General features: G+C 38.0%; 1 protein-coding gene across 3 annotated transcripts in view; it reads right to left on the bottom strand.

Moving 5' to 3' along the window:
• LOC144977014 (uncharacterized) overlaps positions 1-17,200 on the bottom strand; it is a 105,052-nt gene that overhangs the window by 23,393 nt on the left and 64,459 nt on the right. For all 3 annotated transcript variants that reach the window (XM_078921705.1, XM_078921702.1, XM_078921703.1), the window contains 8 exons: positions 15,110-15,208; positions 8,584-13,923; positions 6,145-7,270; positions 5,283-5,529; positions 3,514-3,704; positions 2,782-2,960; positions 1,875-2,071; positions 1,124-1,247 (listed from right to left, as the gene is read on the bottom strand). In XM_078921705.1, coding sequence (XP_078777831.1) covers positions 1,124-1,247; positions 1,875-2,071; positions 2,782-2,960; positions 3,514-3,704; positions 5,283-5,529; positions 6,145-7,270; positions 8,584-13,923; positions 15,110-15,200 — 7,495 coding nt within the window. In that variant the 5' untranslated portion in view covers positions 15,201-15,208. The remainder of the gene's footprint in view (positions 1-1,123; positions 1,248-1,874; positions 2,072-2,781; positions 2,961-3,513; positions 3,705-5,282; positions 5,530-6,144; positions 7,271-8,583; positions 13,924-15,109; positions 15,209-17,200) is intronic.

Below are 17,200 nucleotides of genomic sequence, written 5' to 3'. Positions count from 1 at the left end.
TCAGCAAGGGAAATAAACTGCAACAAGGCTGAGATAACCGAAAACACTCCAAACCCTTAAGAGGCCAAGCTTCCCTTTGAGACAAAGTTAACGCATTTGACAGTGGACGTGTGCAGTGGGATATTTTCTGGACAGCAAGTGTTATTCATTTTGTGGTACAGATTATAAAGAACACCCTGCAGCTTGATGTGTAAACTTCAAACACTGCCTGTATTATAGAACACTGCAATGGGTAAGTGTGTGAATATATGAAATTAAAGCAAAAAAAATTAGAAAGGAAAAAAAAAATTAAAACAAAACAGTGTTCTAAGATGCTAGCAGTAATAATAATAAAAAAGAAGCAAGTACCAATGTCAAACTGTATTTATAGTTTTGATATTGTTTTTTCCTCTAAAACTAATATAAAATAACTTGATGATGAGAGTAGGAGAGAAGTTGTCATGTGTATGAATTGTAATGAGATTCAACACTCACATCTTAGTAAATGTGGGACTCTTGTGATTTTTAAAAAAATGACGATCATGATTCGTTTGTACCGTACCCTTCATCTTCTAATAACAATCAAATTTCCTTTTAACAATTTCAAACGTGAGACAGTCAAAGACAGGTACAGTTGGAAAATCGTCCATACTACAAATATTTTTTTTTTTACATATGAAAATCGGACCATAAATTTTATGGATTTTTATATTTTTGGTGCTACATGTTATTCCCCCATAATTATTTATCTATTATAATCAGGGGGAAAAAATGAAATAAAAAATGATAGGAGTCCCACATCTACATCTGGATTTATTCAGACCTGCCACAAAAGGAGAATCTTAAGTAAAAAAATCATTTTAACTGAAATGCATGAATGAATCTTATACTTTTTAAAATAAAAATGATCCCTTTAAAATGGTTTAAAATTGATGTTGTGTGGTGTGTTAATAACCATTTTTTGTTTTAAATATTTAATTTCACCATCCTTTGAAATTTGTTTTAAATCTGGAGTGAAAACATTAAAAATTTGGTTAAATTTAGCTCCCCCAAAAAATCTGTATATTCTTATCAAATCTGTTCAAGTAGCAGGTCTGTTAAATATGTGAAAGGGTTTAAGATCAATTTCACACGAACCACTCACCAGGCTTATACGTGAATCGCTGAGGGTCACTCTTCCTGCCAGGACAGCTGATAACAATTTGTACTACTTTAGGCTCCTGCACTTCTGGATCTTTGTATGGAGGAATTTTGCAAATTAGATGCGTCTGTTAAGAAAAAATTTATGGACTAGTCAACAACTTATGAAGTGATGACAGGTAACCCACATGGGAGTTCTGGGGGAAACAATAGACCAATAAAAAACAAAACAAATGTGAATTTAGCTTTTTTTCGATCTTTTCTTTTAAAATCGGCAAAAGTTTTCATGCAGGCTTCTAAATCAATATATCATGAGAGGATTTGGATATCATATTTATCCCATAGGTTGAATCAAATATGTGTGGATCTCTGCATTTTGGGGGGATCCATGCAAACATTTGATGACTGAGAGAAATATGATACAGAAATATGTCTTCATTTTATGACAGTTTAAATGCCAAAGCAATTGCTGGTCGTCCCCATATCACTTCAGGTGACAAAAATGTGAATTGTCGTTAAATTGGTATTTGAAATTATAATTCATCATTCTTTTAATTCACTACATTTCTCGTTTGTTTCTTATCCTAAACTCTGCAACTGCCACTTTATACTCTAAATCTGACCAAGCACAAGTGTAAATAAAAAAAAAATACAAATTACAGTTTGCATCTAATGTTTTGCATCTCTTCGCCTATGCTATGTGTGTGGTATAAACATCTGGAAAAAAAATGGATCTCATTTACTATCATACTCACTGGCTGGAAATATTCCGATTCAATTTCTGCTTCTGTCTGCCACAATACTTTACTGTCATTTGCATCCATCTCTTGGAATAAAACAATGGTCCCTTTATTCTTAAAGTTTTTACCAATGATGAAAAGATTATCACCACCTTCCACACTTCCTTCTGTCAAACTCATACGAGATATTTCTGGTTGTCCAACTGGTTGTGCTGTGGAAAGAGTAATGCAAGATGCATGTTACGTCATTGTTAGAATTGTGAATTTATAACTTCAGTTGAACTTCTGACGTTAAATGTCATAATGGAACTTAGAAAAGGAAGACAGAACACAATACACAACAATATTTAGAGAAGACTTAGAAATCATAAATGCCTGCAATGAAATTAGTAGTAATGAAAGGACTGAAGTCACAAGACCCATGAGACAGAACTTCTCCCCATTATTGTTGCGTTTAAATAAACACTATCAATTTCTTGCAACCGTTTGGATGGGACAATTTTAGGGTTGAATCTCTAACGACTAACGATCACTCTTCCATCTGCTTTTACATTTGTTTTTGGTTATGGCACTTGCGACACCTTAGCACATTTCATCAGTTAAAAAAGAAAAAGGATCAAAGCTAACATGCACCAAAGAAAAACGCTTAACACAGTTCAGCAGTTAACAAGAAGTGGGTCAAAAATCCATATGTAAAAGTGTTTAGTCTTAAACAGCACTGATAGTCTCTGATAGGCAGAAAAAAAATTTCTTTTACCTTAAATATCATATAGAGAAAGAAGATTTACAAGGGGATAAAATATCTTATCTTTAATAAATAATGATTCTTCCATCTGCCTGCCAAAAAAAAAAGACTCCAGGCAGAAGCCTGGACTAAACTTTTCAAATTAACAACAAAAATATGAATTTGTAAGACGCATACTACATATGATGGAGTTGGAAACAACTTGAAGGTTATGCTGCCTTCCATCTTTTTCAACCATCACTCTCATGACCAGACGAGCTTTTGTATTATTTTTCTTGGTATCTCTTGCACGCTTTGGTCCTATTCGACGTTCAACATCAGCATTGCGGAGTTTGAGAATTCCAATACAATCAAGTCTGAAATAGTAAAACGAAAATTACTTTTTGTTTCTCCTTTTTTTTTCCTCTCATAATAATTTTTTTTTTAAATAGACATCATCATTTTAATAGTGCATTTCCACTGTTCAATTTCAGCAATGTTCTTCAAAGAGTTTTATCTATTACACACAGGAGTCATTCTGAACGCAGGCATTCATGCCATAATTCTTGGCCTTTTTTTTTTCATTCTTATATTTATCTTTCATTTAATTTCCTTGCTTTCAATCCGAGTATTTCATCCACAATGAAAAATAATTCCAAATTAAGTATTCTACTAGTCCTTTAATCAACATTTGACTCAACGTTACAAAGCTAGCACTGGGCTGCTACAGGCAATAAATTTTAAAATCTGTAATTTCCTTTCAAAAATCTGAAATTCAAGGGAAAAATTTGTATCAATATACCAACTTAAAAAACATAATTTCGAAAGCAATGTCTCTGCATCTACACAGTTTAAAACCTGAACAATTGTCAGGAATGCTACTAAAAAGAAAAATCTTTTTGAAAGACCTACAAACACAAAAATCCTTACTTGACAGTCATATCATTGGCAGGCAAAACATCCAACTCAATGACAGTGGTCCCATCTACCTCCTGCTCCACACAATTGGTGGAATTTTTACCAAACACTCTGCATGCTTGATAGAATCCATGGGGCTTGACACGGCCGCTTTCATCCCCAATGAAAACCTGCATCTTAGTAGGCTGGTTGTAGCCGAATAACTGAGAGAAAGAGATTTTTTTTTTTCACAGTAAGTATTAATTCAACACATTTATCTAGCAATGACTATCCCGCACAAATCTTTGGGCCTCTTTTTCGCTCACGAAGTGCCCAAATTCGCGACAAAATATGGGACGAAGCCATTTCGTGTATGCCATTTTAAAAAATTAATTACGACGCTGTTTATCGATGAATATGACTGAAAGTTGGCAAACAGTTAGAAAAGAAGTCATTTTAGATTATGTGTCAAGCGACAAAACTCATGCAATTACCAAAAGACCGTTAAAAATAGATTTTTATTCTTTGGAGTAAAATATGGGTGTGGAGGTTTTGTCACTGACAAGGTAATACATGAACATTTCTTCTTTTTAGTTGTAAGATTTTATTTGAATATGACGAGTACTTTTCCCGTATTTTACAAAACACCATCCTAATTTGCACTTCATTCGTAAAATCAGGAAGCCATTTTGCCTCCCTACAGCCCGACTCACAATACGAGTTCAAAACGATTTGGCACCAAACTGAGCGACTGATAGAGGGGTGTTTATCGTCTGCCATTGTGTTGGGTTCAATAAACAGCTTATAATTTGACTCTTTAATTTAAATGAATTTAAGAAATTATGATGTTAAAAGTTTTCGATTGCAATATGATCTACAATCTCAGCATGGCTTTAATTATTGTGTTCCAAGTCACTTTACACCAGTAACCTTTGTCCCCCTGTCCAATTTCTCTTTCCTTCTATATTTCTTTCTTTTGTTTATGTACTCTCTCTCTCTCTCTCTCTCTCTCTCTCTCTCTCTCTCTCTCTCTCTCTCTCTCTCTCTCTCTCTCTCTCTCTCTCTCTCTCTCTCTCTCTCTCTCTCTCCCCCCCCCTCTCTCTCTCTCTCTCTCTCTCTCTCTCTGTGTGTGTGTGTGTGTGTGTGTGTGTGTGTGTGTGTGTGTGTGTGTATTATATACCATCCAGCTCTAAAATTATATAAGTTAGAACTCTTCTATTGTTTTCATCATATTCTCTATCAAATTTGCCATAAAATTGCCAAGTTTCAATCTCTTAATCCACTTATTACGCAAGATGCAGCCTTAAGTCGAAATAAAATACTGAAAAAGCGTCCCATATTTTCACGTTTTTTTTCCTCTTTGCGGGTCATCCAAATGAACGACACCTTTGAAACCGCATAACTTGTTTATTTATGAATGGCTTTTCAAAATTCGAAAACTTTTTTACTCACTGGAGATAGGGCTTTGATTTTAGACAAAAATTTACCTCAAAAAGAGAAAAAAACATTTTTCATAGTCATTGCTAATTTATCAACACAATCATAATGTGAAATAGGGTAAGGTGACAGTGGTAATCTAGGGTATGAAAGAAAGACCATACTGCTCTGCAACGGCCTTCTCCCAACCCCTCATATATCTATATTTCAAATAGTTCAGTGACTTCAACTAAAATAATTCAATAATATAATGAAGATGAGACAGTTGAACTTTTAAGCTGCATTTATAATTTATAACTATAATTCAACTGCCCATAAGATCATCAACAGTAGAACAATTGACCAAAAAGAAAAAAAGCACTAACTTTGATGGACGGAAAGCCATTCTGACTGACATCTTTGATCGCTCCCCTACTGCCTTCTGTCTGATAGCGAGCTCTGTGTTGTGGCTCTGGCTGTTCAAGTATCTTCAACTCAATGTTGTCCAGGCGATTCGAATGGTATGCCTTGAGGCTGTTGTCTTTGCCTTTCCGGGAAGCCTGTCTCGCTGAATGACTGGAAATCGAAGACCTCATGCCAGTTGGTTTGGTGGAAGACTTGGGTGAACTAGCGCTGGGTACAAAAGACAAAGAACAATATATGAATGATGCAATCCTGCGATAACAAATCATACATATATTCAACCACCAAAATAAACGGTTGATGTATTGAATTCTACTCTTTCTTTTGGGTACACCTTATTCTTTTATTCTTACCATTGAAGACTGTTACACATGTTTGTTCTGTTTTTTATTTTCACTTTGTTCTATGTTTGGGGGACCCATTAGCTGAGCTGGTAGTGTAGATTGATTCCAGGTGGTCAAGAGTTTGGTAGCTGGGTCTGTTAGATCTGTCAGAAAGTACTTTGCGATAGACTAGCATCCTATCCAAAGGGTTTCACGCTATAGAAACCAGGATAAAACTCTCGCTCCTTGGGCCTAATGGCTCTGAAGGACTTTTTTGTTGTTCATCAGTCAAACTTATTTATGTGATAGTTTAAAGTTTAAATGAGTATCTTCTACAAGCTTTTCAGAATTCTTTATTTCTTCCCCCAACCCCCCCCCCCCCCTTTAAAAAAAAAAACACTCCCCCCTCCCCCTTTTTTATAAAATACAATCTCTGTATAGTTTTCGTTTTTAATTCATAATAAATTTAAAAAGTATAACTATCTCTAGCTATAGACCTCACCTGGAATTAGTTGTAGCAGGTTCATTTCCACTTGACCCAAAAGTAAAAACTTGCTCCCTATTGTTGTCATCAGAAGTTCCTCCAAAGGAAAACGAGGATGCACAGCTAACAACACTCCCAATATCAAAAGCTTTTTCCGAAGTTGGCATAGGAACATTTGAATGTGTGTTCGAGTCCAATGTTGGCTTGTGTATCTTGAGAGGAATACTCTCATCTTCCTCAAGCACGCCGGCTTTCAAGGAATCGTCAGATTTGGAGGGACGCTTGGGGAATGAGGATAGATCAAAGAATGATGCATTTTCATTGTCATCCATGTCCAGCATCGTATCAGACTTTATCTGCAGACCTGCAGATCGTTCGATAAGAGTAGCTTGGGTGTTGCCATCGTCGAATGGATTTGGAGATGACAATGGTGAAGGGGCTTCCGAAGGCGAGTTTGGACTGCTGTCTAATTCAATGCTTAAAGGAGATTGTGGCCGCTTATTTTCTTTAAGTATCTGAGCTAAAATTGATGACTGGCGATGACTATTTTGATCTGATATGCTTTCAGGACTTTGACCCTCTACAGCATTTTCTTTCTTTGATTCATCAAAAGTGCTTTCGGCTGCAGCTGATGCAGCAGCAATGTCTAACACAGTTTCTTTTGATGTACCAAGTACTGAACTCGTCGAGGAAACAGCGGAAAGCTGAAATGCAGGTACAGATCCTTGTGCAGATGAAATTGAAAATATAGGCTTTGTAGCCAATTTTGAACTAATGTTCTGGCTTTCCTTATTATCCGAGGGAAAGCTAAGAATTTGAGCAGTACTTATTGTTGATCCAGAATTCGCCATTGCGAGCTGAGGGACTGAGTTATTAGATTTGAAACTGAATAAATTCCCAAAACTGGTGGGTTGAGTTGCAGAAGTCGATTTCCCTGTGCTGGAACCGATACAAAAGTTGAAAGTGCTCAAAGGTAAGGTTGGTAAAGCGGAGGATGTGCTGGATAATATCAACCCTTGTGACCCGACAGAGAAGGAAGGGTGGGAAGTATTGGTAGTGAGAAAAGATGGTGTACTTGACATTTCAACATCCGATTTTATGGCTAATTGTGGTAAGCTTGTTTGTCCATCTGGTAGCATTTGAGCTGAATTTGATTTTTTTTTAAAAATAAAAAATTAATTAGTAAACGATTAATGAATACACCCAATGACACCTTAAGATATTGACATAATGCAACAATGGTGGAACTGGTTCACAACACATAAGCGTTCCCATAATGAAATTGGTATAGTTTTTGCCTAACTTCTTGCAAAGGGAGCAGTTAGCATCCTGAGTTCAACTGAGCATTTTCTTTCTTTCTTTTTTTTTTAAAGGAGGGGGGGGGGGGGGGTAATGAGGGGTGGCGGATGGGTCTCAGACTATGCACTCTCCACCCAACAATAATTGGTGGCTCCATAAGTTACATCTGACAGGAATCAAATTGCCATAGACCAGTATCCCATTAAATAGTTGGAAAACAATTGTTTCTGCCCATTTAATATTGTATAAACTGGCATTAATTCTCTCCTTACCAGCGATTTTCAGGATTTTCCCCAAAACTTGACACCCAACAAACACAAAAATATATTCTTTATCACTCAAACACAATAGCAGTAAGTTCTTGCGATAAATAATTTCTTTAGCAAAACATGCTCTACACCACACTGTTCATTTTCTTTAAATTTTATGGTGTACAATTTGAATTAGAAAATTGTTGGTTGTATCGTAATGAGTGTGATGATTTTCCTTTAGTTGGTAAGGAGAGGATTTACTCTGGCTCCAAGGGCCTTTACGCTGAAGGAATGCAGCTTAAGACAATAATAAAAAGGTAATATTAAGCTATTGATTATGGCGCTGAAAAATGACAAAATCCCATATAATAGTAAAGCCTGATTCAAAACTATTACTGATTAGGAAGCATTGATAGACTATGGTGTTGTTTTTACATTTTCACATTTTCCAACTGATAAGAACTGACTGCAAGGACCCCATGTATAAATAGAAGCCATCATTCTGAAGAGACTCAATTTCAAATTTAACAAATCTTGATTCCAGTTTGAGTTGATGTTTTTTTATAACTTTGTGCCCATCTAGCAGTGATTGGGAAGCTGAGTGTGTTTGTTCTAGGAGGAAGATAATCGGATAGAAGAGTTAGCAAGCAGTTGATGTTATAACTACACTGGCCTTACAGCTATTTTAGATTTTCAGTAGCTTTTCAAAATCCTGATAGACAGAGAGAAAATAATGATTGAAGAACTCAAAACAATGGAATATAAATAATAAAACTCTTCTCAACTAAAATTAACCATTCATTTGTTAATGTCTTGACAAATAGTAGTTATAAGTTTGAACATAATCAAATCTAGCTAGCCATCTTTTATTTTTGTTAATCAAATAGATTTCGTGAGATCAACTAACCTCCAATAACTTGGAAAGGTAATTCAGCTTTGTCAGTGGTAAGCAGGTTATGCATGTGCCTGTAATCTTTTCGCAAACTGTCGCTGAGCTGGTGATTTCCTGATTGATCAGCCAGTTGTTTTTGGTGTTCTTGTTGCCTGATCTGGAGATCCCTCTGTAGTTGAGCCTGTGAAAGAATATCTTGAGCATGTTGTAACTGCTGAAGCTGTGGCTGAATCTGCAGTTTGACAGGCGTTTCAGTTGCTGTTTTAGGACTAGCTGATTGGATGGCAGGTATTTTGAGCATATTCACTGCTGGGGCTTGTTGTTGATTTGTAGAAATGAAATTTTGGAGCATGTGTTGTTCTTGCTGTTGCACAATTTGAGTTTGTTGTAAGTGTAATTTCATTTTGGACTGTAGAGATAATTGTGACGGCTGCAAAGGTTGTTGCTGGATGATCTGAGTTTCCTGTAATGTCTGCAAGGTTTGCATCTGTTGTTGATTCATGTTTTGAGGCTGGGCCTGTTGTTGATGTTCTTTTTGGATGGCTAGAAGCTGAATTGAGTTTTTCAGATTTTTCTCATCGGTTTGTTCGTCGGATGCTGTAATTACTGTAGATTCAAGAGTCTTTTGGAAAATAAAAGGTTGGGTTTGATTGGGGTAACTTAGAAGTTGGAGTTTTTCTCTGGTCTGTTGAAGCTGTTGAGATGGATGCATAAGCTTGGGTGGTGAGGGTCTGAGAAGCAATTTGGGTTGTTGAAGTACAGACCGCTGAGAGAGATTCACTGGGTTCTGAAGTACCAGCATTGGGGTTTGAACAGGGTTTGAAGTGACTTGTGGGGACATTTGTAGTGGTGGGGGTTGTGGGATTGGTGGTGGTGATGGCTGAGATTGGGCTGGCTTGTGCTCAGCCAGAAGTTTCTTTAGATCATCCAGTGAAAGAATGATATGAGGTTGACTTGAAGGCTGGTTGGGTGCACCAGAGGAAACTCCACCAGAGGCAGGAATGACCACTGTAGCCATAGAACTCAGTTTAGGCATTGTGGACTGAGGTGAGTTTGTCAGTGCATTCAAACCAGAAATGCCAGGGGTAGCCAAGGTTGGTGTTGATGTTTGACCAATTGGAGTTGATTGGGGCTTTCTGAGAGAAACATCTGTAATGTTTCCACTGACTGTTTGACTCAGAGAGTTTAAGGGCACAAAAGCAATTTGAGGCTGTGATGAAGAGATGGCTGAAGGTAGTGACATTGGGATGTCACTGACTTGCTTTATTTGAGGCAAACACGACAGGTTTCCAATCTGAATAGCAGAAGCAACAGAATTAGGGATTTGTTGGCTTGGTGCCATTTCTGAATTTGACATGACTGATAATTTAGGAAATTGATTGGAGCTAGAATTTGCCATGATTGGTCTAGAATTCGCTGGTGAAGCTGCAATCATGGTAATGACTATCTGTGGCTGAGTTTGAGAACTTGGTACGAGAGAGGATGCCATGCGACTTATGTTATCAGGATGACTTGAACGCATACAGGACACAATGGCGGGATTCTCTAAGAAATTTGGAACTGTGACTTGAGGCAGAGAGCTTGCAGTTTGGTTTGCTAAAATTACTTGGGGCTGGTGTTGATTATGATTCTCCTGCTGCATGTTCTTCAAAATGTGGGATATTGTGTCTGGATCGACTTTAATTCCAAACGATTCCAAGGAGGTCTTTGGGTTTGAAACAGCACTTCCCACACTGGTCATCGCAACATCACTGAAATTATGTTGAACATTTATAGGGTTAACGTTGTTGGTTATGGACTGTTGATTGGCACTTCCCATCGCAAACTGAGAGGACATTACTGGAGTGCCTGTTACAAGGGCATTCTGTTGGAAAAGCCCAGTTGGAATATGACTGGACACCGATTTGGATACTGTTTCGGTGCCAGCCGAGGATAATGAGTCGCAGACTTTAACAATAGACATGTGGACTTCCTGAAATGGCGCAGATTGAGCAAGAGGAATCTTAACTTCATTATTCTGAGTTAATCCTCCAGACTGTTCAGTTGTGTTATGAGATATCAATCCTGTCGATATGTCCATGGCAATTTCTTTTCTCTCCACATTTTCCTTATTCTGAAAACCGAATGCTACAGTTCCCGGCACTGCCGATCCACCAACTGAGTTGCCAATTTGCAATGGCTGTGGAAAACTTCCCATGGACGTATTGGAAATTACGCTTGAAGATGGAAAGGATGTTGGTCCAACATTATTTCCAATTACCTGAGAATTTTCTTGATTGTATTTAAACTCAAAACCCGATTGAGAAACACCATTGATTACAGCTTGAGCTGCCCTGCTGTCCGCACCAGAAGCTATGGAAGTAAAGAAACCAGAGGTACCCGGTATTTCAGGGGTACAGTTAGCTTGATTTGTTAAATCAATGACTGGACTTGTATTAGATGCCATGGATAGACTAAGTGAAGGAGCAACACTGCTCATTGGAGTTGGCAGTTCATAGCTAGAAAAAACTGGTGTTTTGGGCATGACACCAATAACACCAACAGCACAACTAGTAACAAAGCTTGAAGCTTGTGACACTCCTTGAAATTCTTGAGCATTAAAACCTTTACTTTCCACAGAAGCATGCACTGAGTTGACAAGATTACTCTGTGGGGGATTTGAGAGAGACAAAGTTTGTTGCTGTGGCTGATGATGATGTTGTTGTTGTTGCTGTTGTTGTTGTTGAAGATTTCTCACCACTTCATTAAGATTGATCTGAGAGAAGGAGGAAGGTTCCTGTGGAACAGTGAATGGTTTCACTTGCGTTTGGAAAGATGAATCATTCAATGGAGCAGATGGTCCCGACGATAAAACGTCACCACTGCCACCACCTTGTACGTTGGCAAAAGTTGTGAATGATGATGAAGGTAAAGAGCACACTGTGACAACATTTGAGGTGGGAGCACTTGATGCCAGTGAAGCAATTCCATGGGCAAAAGTTTCAAAGGATGGTTGAGACACAGGAGACTGAAAGGTGGATTCTTTCCTTAAATGTTCAGGAGTTTGTGAGAACTGAATTTCTGCACTTGGAGGAGATGTGACAGAGGCTTGTTGCAATGTTGGCTCTCCAGTTGTTCCCAACGGGACGGCTACAGGACTCTGTTGGAAAACCTCAGTACCAAGCTGGTTCGTGGCATTGGTTGGCAATTGTTGGAATGGCAGAGATTCTTGATTATTGTAAGATATTTGTTGAGAAGGATTCTCATGAATTTGTTGTTGTTGCTGCTGCTGTTGTTGTTGTTGAACATGTTCCTGTGGCAGATGCTGCTGCATTTGCAACTGCTGTTGCAACTGTTGTTGCTGTTGTTGTAAATTGTGTTGTAATTGATTTTGTTGAAGAATTTGCTCTGCCTGAATTTGATGTCCTTGAGGTTGCTGTTGTTGTTGCAGTATTTGATCTTGTTGTTGCTGCTGCTGTTGTTGTAATAGTTGATCTTGCTGTTGTTGTTGTAAAAGTTGATCTTGCTGTTGTTGTTGATGAAGAAGATTTTGTTGAAGTATTTGATCTGAAGATGGAGTTGTTTGTTGTTGTTGCTGATGTTGTAGCAACTGTTGTTGTTGTTGCTGCTGTTGCTGCTGCTGTTGTTGAAGCAGCTGCTGCTGTTGCTGAAGCAGTTGTTGTTGCTGTTGTAATATTTGATCTGGCTGCGGGGCTGATTGCTGTTGCAGAATCTGATCTGGTTGTTGAGTCTGTTGTTGAAGCAACTGTTGTTGCATTTGCTGTTGTATGTGCTGTTGGTCTAATTGTTGTTGTTGCTGCTGCTGCTGTTGATGTTGATAAAGTTGTTGTTCAAGCTGCTGCTGCTGTTGCAGCTGTGCATTCTGAGGTGTTGATGGCTTATATGGGGTGTGGCTGAAAGAATGTGTTCCAGAATCATTTTCAATAGTCCCACTAGCTGAACCTGGGGATGGCTGATTAATGCTACTGACAGATGCTGGAGACCCTTGAAAGTGGTTGACCTGAGAGGGACATTGGAAAGAACCTCCCTGATCAAAGTTAAAACCAGACGGGGTGGATGGAAAGCTCGTAGCAGATGTTGCAGGAGAAGGATGTGGAGAATTGTACTGGGAATCCACAGAAGGGTTTGACTGGGCAGGACTTTGTTGCTGCTGAGAGTGAAAATCGACTGGGGTGGGGACAGTGGAAGTTTGTGATATGAGACTTGTTTGTGGGGAGTTCAAAACTGGAGCAGGAAGATTAGAAGTCTCTAACTGATTTGCTTCTATGCTATGAGCTCCAGGGGAGGTGAAAGCAGTATGATCGTTTTGAGCAATATGATTTGAAAAAGAGGAAGTGTCCCCTACATAGTCTTTACTATGTTCTTTTAATGACTGGACATTATTCATGGATTGATCAAATTGATTCGGCTCTAATGGGAAGCCTACACTAGCAGAATTAATAAGTGCACTCGAGCTGTCTCCCGTTGATAAAGTGTTAGAGTTCAAATTAGCAGAAGTATCCGCTTCATAGTTTGTGTGAAACTGTGTGAGATTTGTTTTAAGATTTTGATTGTATGAGACAGTATCTAAATCATCTATATTCATTTTTTCAGCAACTTTGAATTGGTTGTCTTCAGTTGAATTGCTGGAGAGAAGGGGATGGACGATATCTCCCACCATACCAAAATCCATGCTGGGCTGACTAGTAGAATTAAAATGTCCCTGACTTGTGACTGGCAAAGGGTCATACGACGACTGTAATACTGACTGGGTTGGAAAATTTAATTCCGTTTGAGCAGACGCTTTGATCATGACATCCGATGCATTGGGTGAATTTGTGAATTTGTTATGATCTGCATGTTCAGCATTGACCACCTGGGTCGAATTTGCTGTGCACTGTGGACTACTAGAACTATCATACACTGAAGAGTTTAATGCTTGCGTTTCAGGGTAAGCAATACCACTAGGTCTATTCACATTAATATTTACATTCATATCTCCTCCCGAATCCTGATACAGAGGTCTCTGTTCACCTAAATTCTCTGGAGTTGAAATATACTGTTGTTGTTGTTGCTGTTGAGGTACTGATGAGGAGTTGTAAGAATTTTCAGAAGTTGAGAACTGACTAGCCTGAACATTTGGTGGAATCTGACTACTCTGCACTGCTGCAGGGCTATGAAACTGGTTTTCTGGGAGTGTTTGAAGGGGGTTGGGATTCTGTGCATTTTGGAGGTGTTGAGAGTGAAAGTTGGTGTCCTGAAGAGGGGATTTGTCTTCCAGTGACATTGGCTGGCTGTCCTTGATGGAAGACTGAGGAGTAGGGCAAGAAAGGTAATTGACCAAGTCAGGAATAACAGGATCAGTTTTGGCCAAATCTGAAAAAATAAAAAATGAAAATAGGTCAGAAAACATATAAAATCCTTTAAAATTGCATTGAATTAAATGCAAAATCAACACCATAAAATTTTTTGGTGACAGAACCTTGAATTCAAAATTCAAATTCTGACTTCTGTTACTGATTCAAATCAGTCGCTGAAGATCACTGATCGATGGGTAAGGACGAAACTTGAAACTTCTGCATCCCAAACATCCCTTCGATGATTTCCCACTCGAGGAACTGGTTGAGTGATGGAAACTACACATAGAACTTTTATCAACTAAACCATAGTGAATATTGGGGGTCCTGATAGCTCAGTTGGTAGAGCACTTGCTTCACAATCTAGGGGACCGAGATCGATCTCTGGGGTGCTGTCAAGATTCCCCCCCCCCCCCCCTCTTCCACCCAGCAGTGATTGGGTGGCTGGGTTTGTTAAATATGGTGGAAAGCACTTTGCAATAAACTACCGTCCTATCCAAAGGATAGTAAGCAATTACTATTGTCTGCTTCAGGCAATAGAAACTGGGATAAACTCCGGCTCTATGGGCCTAATGGCTCTGAAAGACCAATTACTTAGTGAATATTTAGCGTTAGAAGCTGTGGACAAAAGGGATTAAACAAAAATTAATATAAATATAACCATTCTGAAAAAGAGCAAAATACTTAACACAGAGTATTTCAGGCTCAAAACCCTTTTTCAGCCAACAACAAAAACAATTAAAACAATAAAACTTTCTGTCATCGCTTATCCTGTATGGACGTACAGATATTCTTTCTCAAATCTATTCAATCAACATGAAGTATTATCATTTCAATCAATTTTGTTCTTGGCTGAAGATGGGTTTTGAATCTGAAACATTCCATATTAAGTTTGGATTGTTATTTTAAACCCTGTTATATTCATTTTTGTTCCATACTTTTTTTCAACTGAAACATAGGAGAGCAGTAAAGCAGAGAAAATGATCAGCCTGATTTAATGTCATCACTGTCACTGTCTTCCCCCGCATCATCATCATTGTCATAATCATCAAAATCATCATGATTCTAATCATAATCATCATGGTCCTGATCATCATCATTATCATCATCATCGTCATTGTCATCATCATCATCATTATCATCATCATCATCCTAATCAGGATCATCATCCCATTTCCACTATAACATTTCCTAAAAATCGTCACCTTGGTTGTCACTTTCCATGGCCTTTTCAATAGCCTTCGTGTTGCTATTGATGAAGTCATTGAGAGCTTCTTCAATGTGAGAATCATCCATTGCTATACCTGAAGAGTGGAGAAAAGAGAAACATTAAAAACCCTAGAATATCACCGAAATGGTATCATAAAAAAATGAAGACAATTCGAGCATGTTCATTTTTATTGTTCATTCCTTCTGTTTACAAATGCTCGTTAGTCTGTATAACTCATTACTATTAATACTAGGAGTGGATGAAAAGTCTTGAGACAATCACATTGAAAGAAGGAGTTTTCACAAAGGCATAGGATATCCCCTTTACAGTCCCAAATTAGCTCCAGTTGACTTTTTCCTCATCTCAAGACTTAGAGACACCTCAAGGGAAAAATAATAATTTTTGGCAGTAATGGTGGGGTGCAAGCGGAGGTGTTGCTGGTGTTGAAGCATGTCAGATGGATTCTTCTTGGTCACGATGCAACAACTGGTGCGTCGTTGGTGAATATGTTGAATTTTAAAATAATAATCAGAAAAGTCCAAGGTAATGTACTAAAAAAGCTGTGTGAAAAGTTGTGAAAGCTTTGTCAATTTCGTATCTTCTATCGCCTTGAAAATACTAGGAGGCATCAAGACTTTTCAGCCTTCCCTGTGATTTTTCAAAACTCGTGTGTCCACTCTCCCTCACAAATAAATTAGGCCTATTTATCAAAAGAAAAAGAAAAAAAAAAAAGATAAGAAAAGAAAAGGAATTGTGTTACTCTCGGGAAACGATTTAGGATGAGGGACGAAAGCCCACATCAAAACTGACTGTATGGTGCCATCTTTCCATCCACAAAAGTCGCCTTGTGTGTATAAGCTCTCTTGCAATCCCCTACAGCTCGATAATGAATCAAGTTAAGAAATGTGTACTAAAAAAGATTTGGACAATTACAAAAGGTCAGATTCAAACTTTACTGTATTGTCACGAATGACAGTGGCATGCCCAGTTTTGAGAGACTTGAATTAAATACGTTCACGAATGCACAAGAGCAGATAAAAGGCTGTAAAAGCCTACATAAATCTGGACTTATATCATATCATATCATCCATCATGTTTGATAACATAGAAAATTGAACATTTATAACGTGCATTGCATTTCCACCAATGCGTTTCACAGTGTTTCGCTATCTAACCCCCCCCCCCCCCCCCTCCTCCTAGTCCTCCGCATAGAGTCAGTACGTTTCAATTTTATATAACACAATTCATTTGTTGAGAGTGTTTTGTACTAGCACTCCCTGCACATGTTGGCATTGCCTATAGCCAGTTACTCATTCATGTTTCAATTGTGTGGGGTAGTGTAAGCAAAATGCCTTACTCAAATATACAAGGCTAGGTGAGAGTTTTGATACCATTGTCGAACAGTCAATTACTCACCATTAAACATAGCTCGAGTATATTACAAGCGCCCCCCCCCCCCCCCCCAAAAGACAATTTAAATAAATAATCTTGACATAGGTGCATGATCCCCGTCAAAAAATAAATAAAAATAAATAAATAAATAAATAAATAAATACAAAAACTTAGAGAATTTAAAAACATAACAGGGAAATCGTTTACGTGGAAGGGGGGGGGGGGGATTATTTAACTTCTACAACATTGTTTCAAGCGTTAGCTCTCATCAGGAAGTATGTATATGTTTGTGTGTGTGTGTATATATATATATATATATATATATATATAAAAGATAAGATAATAGAGAAGAGAGAGAGAGAGAGAGAGAGAGAGAGAGAGAGAGAGAGAGAGAGAGAGAGAGAGAGAGAGAGAGAGAGAGAGAGTTCTACAACTGTATGGTTATATCTAGGTTGGGAGCTCTTTTAAACTGTGCGCAAGAATGTACGAGAAAATATATAAAAATTTTCCACAAACGGACACGTGAATTTCACTGTAAATTTCCACTGACCAAGCAGTCCCTTATGGAAAGAACCGAAATAGTAGTACAACGTCATTATTATTATTATCAATATCGTTGTTATTATTATTACACAAAATTACGATAGATTAGCACATGCGGTGATGTTGTTGATAGTGACTGAGAAATGTCAAC

The sequence above is a fragment of the Berghia stephanieae genome, chromosome 7 (genome assembly GCF_034508935.2).
Source record: "Berghia stephanieae isolate SIO BIC M18660-M18661 chromosome 7, UCSD_Bste_1.3, whole genome shotgun sequence".
In the NCBI taxonomy this organism is placed as follows: domain Eukaryota; kingdom Metazoa; phylum Mollusca; class Gastropoda; order Nudibranchia; family Aeolidiidae; genus Berghia; species Berghia stephanieae.
This window is presented reverse-complemented; position numbering and strand designations above follow the sequence as displayed.